The 12,646-nt window shown below is 39.3% G+C and overlaps 2 protein-coding genes across 3 annotated transcripts in view; one reads left to right on the top strand and one right to left on the bottom strand.

The window, feature by feature from the left end:
• Nucleotides 1-12,646, bottom strand: part of ulk4 (unc-51 like kinase 4) — a 91,351-nt gene that overhangs the window by 40,529 nt on the left and 38,176 nt on the right. For both annotated transcript variants that reach the window (XR_009205399.1, XM_058398045.1), the window contains exons 25-30: nt 10,015-10,071; nt 9,854-9,905; nt 9,626-9,720; nt 6,937-6,988; nt 6,523-6,688; nt 6,304-6,396 (exon numbers count right to left, since the gene is read on the bottom strand). Coding sequence is in view for 1 of the 2 variants with exons in the window: in XM_058398045.1 (XP_058254028.1) it covers nt 6,304-6,396; nt 6,523-6,688; nt 6,937-6,988; nt 9,626-9,720; nt 9,854-9,905; nt 10,015-10,071 (515 nt within the window). In the remaining variant the exon portion in view is untranslated. The remainder of the gene's footprint in view (nt 1-6,303; nt 6,397-6,522; nt 6,689-6,936; nt 6,989-9,625; nt 9,721-9,853; nt 9,906-10,014; nt 10,072-12,646) is intronic.
• On the top strand, nt 3,024-6,143 carry LOC131358811 (uncharacterized). Its single transcript, XM_058398187.1, has 3 exons — nt 3,024-3,731; nt 4,282-4,371; nt 4,508-6,143. The coding sequence occupies exons 1-3, from the start codon at nt 3,320-3,322 to the stop codon at nt 4,837-4,839; spliced, it is 834 nt and encodes a 277-aa protein (XP_058254170.1). The 5' UTR covers nt 3,024-3,319; the 3' UTR covers nt 4,840-6,143.

Below are 12,646 nucleotides of genomic sequence, written 5' to 3'. Positions count from 1 at the left end.
GTTCTGAACAAGGGAAGTAACTGTTACAATGGCATTTACACCTGGGCATAATTTGCCCAACAAACAGGTAACTAACTGTACTCTGTGCAGCTGAACCATTCATATGGGACAAAATAATGACGGATGCAATCACTGTTTGGTTATAGCATTAGTGCATGGTACGGGGATGTCCACTCTTATCCATGAAAGGTCAGTGTAGGCACAGGTTTTAATTCCAACCAAACAGGAGCCACACCTGATTCCACCTGCCTTATTAGCTTTCAATAGACTTTCAACAGATGGTTTCTGCTTTGTTGCAATGAACCCGACCAACCTGCATCCACACCGGCCTTAGTACAAACACCAGGGACATGGTCGTTGGTTAACAAACTTCTGCATCTGGGCTGATGGTAAAATTCCAGAGTAATTAGGTCAGTTCTACATGATTGCTGTGTGGGGTGTAGCTGTGACTCAGCTTTAAGTAGATAATAGCTCAGTGTCACTTAATCATCACCATTAGAATAATCAAACAATTGATGTAGATGATAAATACTGTTTCCTGTGTTGATCTGCTATATTTCCAGCAACTTGCACTACAAGATGTGTTATGCCAATTTTCACTGCAATAAGGCACCACCATCTTGTATTGCATACACTACTGTGCATAAAAAAACAACAACAAAAAAGAAAAGAAAAACCGAATCAGCAATGACAATTTGCATGTTTATTATGTATACAAGATGTGCATGTTGACCCATGTGTCACCGTCTTTGGTATTTTATCTTTCTTAGGTTTTGCCAAATCCTGATTTAACGACACAACAAATTGAAAATCTACGAACCTTCATCAGGATGAAGCGGTTATTGAAGATTAATGAAGGCATGATCAAAGAGCAAATGGCACTGCACCTGCAATAATTCTCACTACAGACAAATAAATGTGACTTGGAAATCTGTATCTGTGCTGCATCCATGTCTACTTCCAAAACCCTGACTACCTCAAGCAAACTGCTCTTTTGAGGGAAGAAAATATAAATAAAAAAACTGATCATTGAAACATAGGGAGATGTTCTGCTTTGGCCTATGGTACTGTGTATCTAAGCTAATATTAGCTAGCTAACTTTTACTAAAATAGTTTTTTTTTGGTAAGTAAGCTTTATTCAACGTTTTATAAACTTCACCTATCAGTAACATTATCTTCCCTCATCAACATTAACGTTAGCTAACATTAGCTAAATAAAAATTGCTGTTCAGTTTAGGTTATTATCAGTTAAAGCTTTTGTAGAAATGCTATTGCACATTGCTTGTATGAAAACATTTGTGCTGCTGCTGCATCATTTCAGCTGTGAAGATTAATCAAGTGCCGCTGTGTCCCAAACCATATACTGCATGCTATATAGTAAACTGTAAAGCCAGCTGGCCAAGCCAAAGCTAGCCGGGAGCTCCTTATTGATTTTTAGCACTGGACTGTATGTGACTGAATGTTATATGATGACTGCAATTACTTTTTCTTGAACATCGAGACCAGCTCCTATAAGCTGATGTATATACATAGTATATAAGTATAAAAGCCACTTTATAATTCAGGGTAGGTCTTGCTTTACTCTCAAAACAGCCTCAATTCTTCATGACATGGATTCCACAAGATCATACAAGAAACATTCATTTGAGACTCTGGTCCATGTTGACATGAATGCATCACAGATTTTTCTGGTGAATCTGGAGTTCTACCACATCCCAAAGGTGTTCTACTGGATTCAGATCCGGTAACTGGGAAGGCCACTGAATCACACTGAACTCACAGTCATATTCATGAAACCCCGTTTTGTGTTGTGACTTGTGTTGTCATCCTGGATGTAGCCATTAGAAGACGGTAAATTGTGGCCATGAAGAAATGCACATTTTCAGCAACAATACTCAAATAAGATGTGACATTCAGGTGAGGATTGATTAGTATTAAGGTTGCAAAGAAAACATGCCCCACACCAATACACCACCTCCATCAGTCTGGACTACTGACAGAAAGCAGGTTGGGTCCATGGATTCATGCTATTGGCACCAAATTCTGACCCTGCAGAATTGCTCACTGAATGTTTTTTACTTTATTACATTATTCTGAATAAACTCTGAGACTGTTGTGTGTAAAATTCCCAGGAGAACAGCAGTTATAGAAATAGACAAACCAGCCATCTGGCACCGATAATCATACCGTGGGCAAAGTCACTGAGTTCAAAATTTTCCCACATTCTGATAGTGGGTGTGGACATTACCTTAATCTGTATGAGTTTATGTATTTCACTGCTGCCACACAATTTGCTGATTAGATAATTGCATAGTTCTTCAAAAGTGCTTTTGAAGTCAGTCTGTCAGTCAATCAGTCATCAATCAATCAATCAGTCAATCTCTCTATTTCTTGCATTTACACTGACCAGGCATAACATTATGACCACCTGCTTAATATTGTGTTGGTCCCCCTTTTGCTGCCAAAACAGCCCTGACCCATCATTCTGACACCTTTCTATCAGAACCAGCATTAACTTTTTCCACAATTTGAGCAACAGTAACTCGTCTGTTGGATCGGATCACACGGGCCAGCCTTCACTCCCCACGTACATCAATGAGCCTTGGCCACTCATGACCCAGTCCCCGGTTCACCACTGTTCCTTCCTTGGACCACTTTTGATAGATACTGACCACTCAAGCTCTCAAACTGAAGCTCTGATCCAGTCGTCTAGCCATCACAATTTGGCCCTTGTCAAACTCACTCAAATCCTTATGCTTGCCCATTTTTCCTGCTTTTAAGACATCGACTTTGAGGACAAAATGTTCACTTGCTGCCTAATATATCCCACCCACTAACAGGTGCCATGATGAGGAGATAATCAGTGTTATTCACTTCACCTCTCAGTGCTCATAATGTTATGCCTGATCGATGTATATACTGTACAAGCATGGTAACTGATGTCCTAACACAAAAATAAATTGTGGCACTTGTGCATGGCAGGTGCATCAACTGCACACTAGGACTACTCAGTTTATGTGACTGTCCACTGAGACACCAGACAACACTAGAAAACGGGGGGCAAAATAGTCTGGTGTATTTCAAGTCGGAAACAGATTCAGACAGCTTTGGTCTGTAATGCTACAGCTGGACCCCACTCCTGTGCTCATTAATCGAGTTACTCAGCGCATGTATACGGGTAATCCGATTATCTCTATTTTTTCCCCCTACATCCGCGCATGTGCAAAATGGCAACCGGAGAGAGAAAAAATCTGCCCTGGAAACTGTAAACACATTTATTCAGCACTACAGGTTTCATTTGACGCTATTACATGGGAAAATGGCGACAAAGCAGCATTTTTGGAGCGATAGTGAGACAACTTTCATGCTTGACGAAATGAAAGATTTGAATATTCTTCAGCTTCTCGACGGGAGGAAATACAGGAACGGAGACATGTTTAAGAAGCTGTCAGATAAGATGGCCTTGGCAGGTTATACACGGAGTGTGGAGCAGATCCGCACTCGATGGAAAGTCCTGCGGCAGTCTTATTTCAGAGCTAAGAGGCAGAGCAGCAGCAGTAGCAGCAGTGTGGTAGTAAGCCCGGTGGACTGCCCTTATTTCGACACACTCGAAGATCTTTTAGGTCCCATCCACTTCTCAGCCACAGAGGGAAGCGGAGTGGATGTAGGGTTCCAGGAGCTAACTCCAAGCCAAACAGTGGAGGATGTGGCCTCATCACTATCATCACCAGGTAGGCGTGAACAGCACTAGTGTGTTCCTTCAGTGCACCCTCTACCCTTGGACCGGTTATTAAACCGCTTGCCATATTGTGATTGAATATGTTTCGGTACATTTTAAATTAGTGCTCATATTTAATCTAGACATATTGCCATGATTATGTAATGCTGTAACTGTGTCCTAATGATTTGTCCTCCTGTTTTTCTTAAAACACCGCAAGCATGTTATCAGTATATGGTTCCAGCTTAAAACTAACAGTAGCTTAATTTCATAGGAAATGTTATAAGAAAACGCCTCCAGCATTACATTATATGAGATTATTTTTAAAGAAACTTTATTATTATTATTATTATTATTATTATTATTATTATTATTATTATTAATAATAACCTGCAGACGTGACGTGTGCATTTGCAGAAACCCTAAGAGTACATCTGCATCTTTAGTTGAACTACCATGTGGTTAACTACCTCACACATACACCACAGAGATATTTCAGTTATAGCAAGTTATAACATGTGATTCGGACTCTAATAACCTTAATGTCTGCTTTTATGTTACAGAGGGTGTTGAAGACACAGAGACACAAGATATCCATGTGGAAGTTGAATCAGCTCACCTCGTACAATCAGCACCTCAGCAACGCCTCACTGGTCAGTCAGGCAAGCTTATCCAAAGCTCATCAATCTTTTTTTTTATGCCACATAAATTCAAACATCCACAAAGTTATTCCTGAATAAAGAGAAAAATATACCTGCCTTTCTGTCAAATTACCTATTTTATTTCCAGGTTCAAAAATCAGGAAAAAGAGGCGCAGGGTTGATCAAGACCACTACAGCTTCCTGGAGAATTTGCAAAGACAGCATCAGACTTGGCTGGTAAGCCAGATGCAGCAGCAACAGGAGCGTGATGAACGTTTTATTTCATCTCTTATGGAGGCCAATGCACAGGCTACAGAACGGGTTGTTTCTTTAATGCTCGATGGACTGCAGAAGATGATAACTCCGAACGTGAACAGCCCACATCGTTCTACAGCACTGCACCATCCTGCTCAAAATGGAATTTCAAGTCCTCGACCATTGATAAAGAATGAAGACTTTGAGGACTATGAGACAGGGTAGAGAATGTGTGTAAACTGTGCAGCACAGAGCAAACAGTGAAGGCCTGGTAAGCTCCACTGAGGATCTAGTGTTTATGACTAGAGTAAAACACAGGCAAGCTACACTGATCAGGCATAACATTATAACCACCTGCCTAATATTGTGTTGATCCCCCTTTTGCTGCCAAAACAGCCCTGACCCATCTTGCACTGTGCATTCTGACACGGGCCAGCCTTCACACCCCACGTGCATCAATGAGCCTTGGCCGCCCATGACCCTGTCGGCGGTTAACTACTGTTCATTCCTTGGACCACTTTTGATAGAGACTGACCAATGCAGACCGGGAACACCCCACAAGAGCTGCAGTTTTGGAGATGCTCTGATCCAGTCATCTAGCCATCACAATTTGGCCCTTGTCAAATCCTCACGCTTGCCCATTTTTCCTGCTTCTAACACATCAACTTTGAGGACAAAATGTTCACTTGCTGCCTAATATATCCCACCCACTAACAGGTGCCATGATGAGGAGATAATCAGTGTTATTCACTTCACCTCTCAGTGCTCATAATGTTATGCCTGATCAGTGTATGTGTTGAACAGTAGCAGAAGCAAAACTACGAGTAGCACAAGCAAAGTTACCAGCATGCATGTTTATAAAAACATCACATAAAATGTGTGGCTTTGAGAAAAAGACATCACATTTTGTTTATGCGCATTTGTTTATGCGCCGTTGTCCTTCCTGCCTGCCCTGTGTACAGAAATGATGGATAATTTAATTTACTCCATGACACTTTGTTTAGACCATTAAATCCTGACAGTTTATACAACAGCACTGCCAAATTCTCAAATGGGATTGGTCAGGTGTCAATAAATTTTTTCAAACAGCAGCTGACAGTATCTCCGGCTGTAGTTCAGATCACAGGTTTATTTTAATGTGCGTGATCTAATACGTTATAATTTCTACAGTAACAGATAACACTTGTATGGAGGATGCTCTGCAATAATCTAAGCTTAATAATATGGATTAAAGAGGTCTTGTTACTTAACAAATAAACCATATCACCGTTATGGTGAAATCCTAAGGAAAAAGAATGTTTTGCTTTTTTACATAACAAGCTTGCTTTCTTTTTTGGGGCAAGTAAAAGTCAGATACTGGTGAGACAGTTTATATTGTGATAACAGGTACTTACTATGTCTCTATGTTCCGCAATATTAAATGTTACTATATATGGCTAAAAAGCATGATAGGTCATTCATTAATAAATTAAAAATTGTAGTCAAATTGCTGTGTTATAAGAGGAATAAAAACATGAGAGTAAAGCAAATTAATCAACTTTGGAGTGGTAACAGCATGCTTTCCTGTTCTATTACTTGAAAAACACAATAGCAGCAGTAAGTATAACAGCAGTAAGTAAGATTTTAATGACTAGATTATTCCAACGATGAAAAATACATCAGTGCTGGAGGGCCATAAAGCAAGATTACCTGTTGATGGGCTTGCTGTGCTCAGTCAGCGAACCCAGCAGTTTGAGAGCATAGACAGGAATTGGGTCTGGCTCCTGAAGCAAAGACTCATACCTAAAGAAAGGGTCACCATCCAACTAGGCGTCATCAATAATGACATCTCTTGTACAATAAGCATAACTTTAAAAATGTCAATGGTAATTGTTGTTGAGAAAAAAGATGAATGAAAGGGGGTCTCACTGTGGCAGCAGGGCCTCAGTAATGAGAGTTAACAGGCGTGTGTTTGAGGATTTGCCCTTTAAATCCCATGTTTCTTTTTCTCTCTCCTCTTCCTCCATCACCTCCTGGCTCAGCAACAGCAGAGTGATATCTGACAGCACCCGTAAACTCACAATGCGCCACTCCACTGAAACACACACAAGAGAAATGTACATTTGCTTGGAATCTGGCACAACAGCAAAGGAATTTCCCAGCGCCTCAAAACTGAAAGTTAGATGCATTTACAACATCAGTAAAGCATAAAACTCTTGACTAATCTCATGTTATCTGAGACAATTCTTCTTTGGCTCATGAGTAGAGAGCTCAGAATCAGGCCTGCATGTGTTATGAGTTACCCTTCAGCCTGTCTACCGAGCTAGCGGCAGCACAACTTACCATTCTTACTAAATGCCAAAGACGCCAACGGCGGTAGGATCGCATCCACAACCTTGGACAGAGGAAAAAGCAACGCATTATTCCCAAACCAAGACAAGCTCACCTAGATAGTCTAACAATTCATATTCACAGTCACACATAGTGATTCTGGCAAAAACAGCTAGGAGGCAAAAAGTGAGAGAACTCAGGGGAGCTCCAATTTGCATGGAAATGTGATGTCAGCTCATGCCCCTTTGATCATGTAGAGTCCATTACAATGAAATGCCTTACGCCAGCTATTTTTGAAAATTACAATTGGGTTTATGATCATTACGAACTAGAATCATCTCCATAGAAACAAAGGTTGCATACAGGTAGCTTAATGTGGATAGCTATGGGCATTTCCCATACAAAGATTTCCATTCCATGAAAAACAAATGGCAAGAAGATACGTTAGAAAAGAAAATTATTTCTAAAGAAAGTGTTATGTGTCACAGATTTCTAAAACTAATAGCCCATAATTCATGTAAAGTAGCTTTAATATACTGTAATTCTACACATAGTTAAGGTTTATGGGAAACTTTTGCAAATAATCATCATGCTTAGTGTGTTTAGTGTCATTACTGTGTGTGTGTGTGTGTGTGTGTGTGTGTGTGTGTGAGAGAGAGAGAGAGCTAGCACTGACAGTGAGGAATGGGGTTTAATGATTTCTGGCGTTCGGTAATTAAGGCACCTTCTCCTATCGTAGGGTATCAGAGGACTGCCTCCTCTCAAAGCTCCTAATGTGTTGCTTCTACCAAAAGGATATCATCATTAAAAAAAAAAAAGCCTCAGACTGATTTAAAAAACCCACACTGCTGACCACTGCAGTGTAAAGTGTGATTTTCTGTTGTCTGCAGTTAGTGAGGACTGTAGTGCTGGCCAGTGGACAGCTGGGCCTCAGTGTTAGCTCCCTCAGCTGTGAAGACTGTACACTGTGCATACAAATCGTACAGTATGCTTACATCCATACTAGAACAATAAAGAAATAAATAAAAATATAAATGCCCTACCCTACTCCCATAGGACAGGACAGGAAAGTACAGTGAGTGTGTTTAATATTGCTGTTCTACAGAATATGACTTCCAGAGAGTTACATAGCAGCTTGAAAAAAATGTAACTTAAATGATATAAAAAGTAAGAAAAGTACTTGCATCATTTGTTGATTAGACTATTCTTTCATTAAAGCTTAGGGCAGAAAACATGGACAGTTCCTAACTGATATTGATTGTATTGAGGGTAGGAGGCAATAATTTTGCAGGAAAAATGCACTTCTACTAAGAACGCTGTGTATTTAAAACTTTAAACTTTGTTTAAATAATAAATAGAACTAAACAGCATCTCCACATGCTTAAGCTCAAAAACGTAATCTCATTATTTTCACGTTATAAATTATTTTACTATTCATTCATCTTCAGTAACTGCTCTATCCTAGTCAGGGTTACAGGGAAGCTGGAGCCTATCCCAGCAACAATGCCTGCAAAGCATGTGAATTCATCCCAGATGGGATGTCAGTCCATCATAGGGCAGCATGCAAACACATTCACACCTAGAGGCAATTTAGCATAGCCAGTCCAGTCCAGTCCAGATATTTCAACTAATATCTAATTTAAGAAATATTAAAATAATTTTAAACGATAGCCTATAAGAATGATTTAAGAAGAAAGAATATAACAGATAAATATTTAAGATATTAATTCATGAATTCTTTATATTATAACTTACTATTTATCTTACTACATACTACACAAAGTTATAATCACAAATATAAATATTTAAAATAGTAAAGTCATATTGAATAATGATATATTTAGTTCAAATAATGACACAGCAGCTCATCATTTTATTTTCACAACCTGCAGTTCAGGTCCCTCATAAACCCGAAATATAATGTGTCAAATTATAGCAAGGGATAATGTTTAGCTTATGCTCATGAAAGGTGATAACAATTATGGAGTTACCAACTAAATAGCAGGTGACTTGTCTATGACATGGAGAAGACAGGAACATCTTTGAGTATGGTGTATATGTGGTAACAAAGTCCAAAAATTTGTCACCATATCTGACCTGACAGCTTGGAATGAATAATTGAGGCTTTCAGTGTGACTCACTGCAGCACTAGAACAACATGTTTCAGACTATTATTTTGTCTGTATCACACTATAACAACACTTATTTAATTGCATGTATGTAATGCAAAAGGCTCGAAATGTTCCCCACCATCAAAACTGTTCAATGAACACTGAACTTCATTCAGCTACTTATGTTCACTGAGTGAAACCAGTCACCTCTAAAGACACTTTATTCATCTGAATATGACTATCAATGACATACTAGACTCATTAGTCAAACTCTTATGGCTAGTATAGTCTCTCACTTTACAGACACAGAACATTTCCTATATTCAAATTCTTGCCTTTTCCATCTATTCTAAAAGCTTTTGCTGTTAAAATTTTTAAAGTTCCAAGGCTCACAATGTTCAGCATCAACATGTCAGTTGGGTGACAAAAATGATTTTGTAAGATCAACATCAAATCACTAAGTCCTTGGTAATGAATCAATTTTGTGGCCTTGGCCACTTGAGTATGCATAAATGTAGCTTTGATCCAAATTACACTGGGTCTTCGTCCATTTTTTGTGTGTGTGAATGTGTGTACTACATGTTACTCACAGTGCAGTGGTAGCGGCTTAGAAGGGCTGGGTGCTGGGAAATGGCCTCTACTGCTGACAGGGTGTTTCTTATCAACTCCTCAGGTGCAGTCGGCCCTGCACAAAGGAAAAGGTCAGTTGACTGGTAAAGTATTGAGCAGTTCTGCTAATCATATCATCACCTATAGCAAAAGAAGTATTCAATTTAATAACAGTTGAACTTATGTTGCATTTCTGACGGCAATCTTACCAACAGAACTTCCCAAACTGGTCTCATTGCAGTCGATGGATGTTATGTGATTCTTTCCAAAAAAACGAAAAAGATAAGAGGAGGAATGAAAACACATACCTTAACAAGGGGGTACATACATATGTGTGGATCACACATCTTTAATGAGAATATTCACTCACCAGGAGTGCTCCAAATTTGATAAGAAACTCCTCATTCACCACCTGAGGCCTGAAGATCTGCCAAATCAAATCAGTCAGATTAGATAGCAACTCCCTTTCAACGATTCCCTATTACACAAAATGTGTGACTGCATAAAGTCTCTGTCATCCAGCTGAAATAACTGCATCATAAACTCATACAGCTTAGTCCATCAACTGACAGTGAGGCACCTGTAGCATAAAATCAAGTTCTAACAAATCTACAATACTTATAGTAATCTATTTACCTGATTGACATTCGCTTTTGATGATATTACATTAGATGTTACTTATATAACTAGCAGATTCTCATTCTACAGAGTCTAAATTTGCTCAATTTCCCTGTGGAACACCAGTCTAACAGTCATAAGGAATCAAGAACAGTCTTAATAATGCCTCATGGTGCTGTCATCTAACAGTCAACACTTTCTCACAACTTCTGAGATGCTGCCAAAGCTCCAGTGAGGGATTTGGTGTGACAGAGATGGAGGCGTGCTGTGAGACACAAGGCTGAGGGAGCTCAGGCATGTACTTGCAGTATTGAGATGATGATAGAGGTAGAAAGGTCATGGCTGCTGAGGGGAGGAAGAAGTCAAGCTGCTGTCAGGAAGAGATTGAAGCTTTGCGGTATGCTAGTCACAGTGCAGCTGACCTGCAGTATGACCCTAGCGACTGATGAATGCTTTGTGTTTTTGCTGTCAGCTTCGCAACAGTCCACAGAGATGATGAGAGACAGATGAGATTGGACACTGGGTGCCTGACATGAATGTATGTATGGACAAACGCACGCACACATTTCCACTAACACGGATATTATTCTCATCGTAATCCAATTCCCACCAACAAGAAAAACACGTTGGCAAGAGAAACATTTTGGCAAAGCTTACATCAGCTGAAGTAAACAGTTATATAGTAAATAATATTAGTCATACTAAATATAAAAAACTTATCCATGAAATGCAAGGGCATCTTTTTTCACTTCCTAGTGTTACATTGTGTATGATTTAACAAATGCTTATAGGCAGGTTAATCTTGGTTCCAGAACTTGTGTGGCTCGTCTCTGAATTTCTTTCTAAATTTCAATCTGGTCTTCTGAATCTTGGTGCTGATGCGTGGTGTACATTTTGTATATAGAGGTATGGCCTCTATATTTCTGTTCGTGAAGTCTTCTACAAACAGTGGATTGTGATGCCCTGTGGAGGTTTGTAGTTGATCTCACAGATTTCTTCACAGCTCTCATGTTTCTGTCATCAATTGTTTTGTACATCTTGGCAGACCTGCTCAATGACTGGTTGTTAGCTCACCAGTGGTCATTTTTTCCCCTAGACATTCCAAATTGTTCTACTGATTTTACCCAATGCTTGTTTGTTTGGCCCTGAAAGATTTCCCCATTTTCTCAGTTTCAAAATGGCTTGCTCCCCCCCCCCCATTAACAGCTCTCTGATCTTCATGTTGGTTTATCACTTTTAATGACAAATGCAGTATTAACAAGTGAAAGCCAGGGCTCAAAACAAGAGTAGACAGGGCAATCAATCTAACAGAGCACACCTGGACAGCAAGAAACTCTTGCCATGTACATGTTCCAATAGTTCTGACTACTTGAAGAATTGGTGGGTTCAAACAAACCGTGCAATGTTCCAAGTTGTTTAACACATGTAAATGTAACTATCAGGAAATAAAAAGCTGCCATTCTTATCTACTGGCTCATATTCATATTTTGATCTCAAACCCATGTCTTCAGTTTGTACTGAAGAATTGGCCTTGTCATTCCAATACTTTTGGAGGGGAATGTATAGTAGTAGTAGAAAGGTAGATTCTAATTACAACTCGCTTTTTATTTTTGCCTGTGAAACATAGTTCGTTCCTCTTATCAGTGAAACATTAGGTTATAGCAGCTATAACTGTCATTTCCTTTTAATGTTGCTGAGAAAAATGTTCCATTTTTCATTTAATGTTGTGAAAAACGATGTGACCTTATTTTTTCATGAGATGTAGATACATCAACCCCCACCCCCTAAACCCATCCAACACAAACACCCGTACATATTATAAAGGCCGTAGCATTTTTCTAAAGCACATACATACCTCAGTGCTTTAGGGAGAAAGAGGCCAGCAAAGTCCCTGAGCCAAAGCACACCACCAGCAAATTATTTAATTCAAATCGATCAGACACTTGTGTAAACACATAAAAAATTCTACACCAATAAGTACATACCCACCTCCCTCCCCATACAGGCAGACACATAGAGAAACCTTGTCATTACTGGCAGCTGTAGTTCTCTGTTCATAGATGTCACAGTGTCACCTCCTGAAATAAGCTAATTGCATTAGAGTGACAAGCTATTATTCCCAAAACCAAACCACACATTTTGCCTCTGTTTATTGACGTCTAGCCTCCATGGTAAATCATGGCCAAATAGGGACTCAGATTTAATCGACTCATTGACTCACTTAGTGACATATCTCAGAGGGTGAGAAAACGATTACTTCAGGTTGATTTCAGCCTGATGGAGTATGTATCCATAAATCCAATTTTGTTATTTAAATCATGATAAGAGTGTGTGTTTAAGTGTAACTGCAGGAATATAGAAGAACCTTTAATGCATGATTTTAC

This window comes from Hemibagrus wyckioides, linkage group LG01 (assembly GCF_019097595.1).
Source record: "Hemibagrus wyckioides isolate EC202008001 linkage group LG01, SWU_Hwy_1.0, whole genome shotgun sequence".
Classification (NCBI taxonomy): Eukaryota; Metazoa; Chordata; class Actinopteri; order Siluriformes; family Bagridae; genus Hemibagrus; species Hemibagrus wyckioides.
The sequence above is the reverse complement of the archived record's forward strand: the minus strand, read 5'-3'. Positions and strand labels throughout refer to the sequence as shown.

Bases quoted from the DNA above. Each gene is read 5' to 3' on its own strand.
- LOC131358811 (XM_058398187.1), top strand. From the start codon at position 3,320: ATGGCGACAAAGCAGCATTTTTGGAGCGATAGTGAGACAACTTTCATG. The intron at 3,732-4,281 runs GTAGGCGTGAAC...TTTATGTTACAG, and splicing joins CTCATCACTATCATCACCAG to AGGGTGTTGAAGACACAGAG. The intron at 4,372-4,507 runs GTCAGTCAGGCA...TTTTATTTCCAG, and splicing joins ACCTCAGCAACGCCTCACTG to GTTCAAAAATCAGGAAAAAG.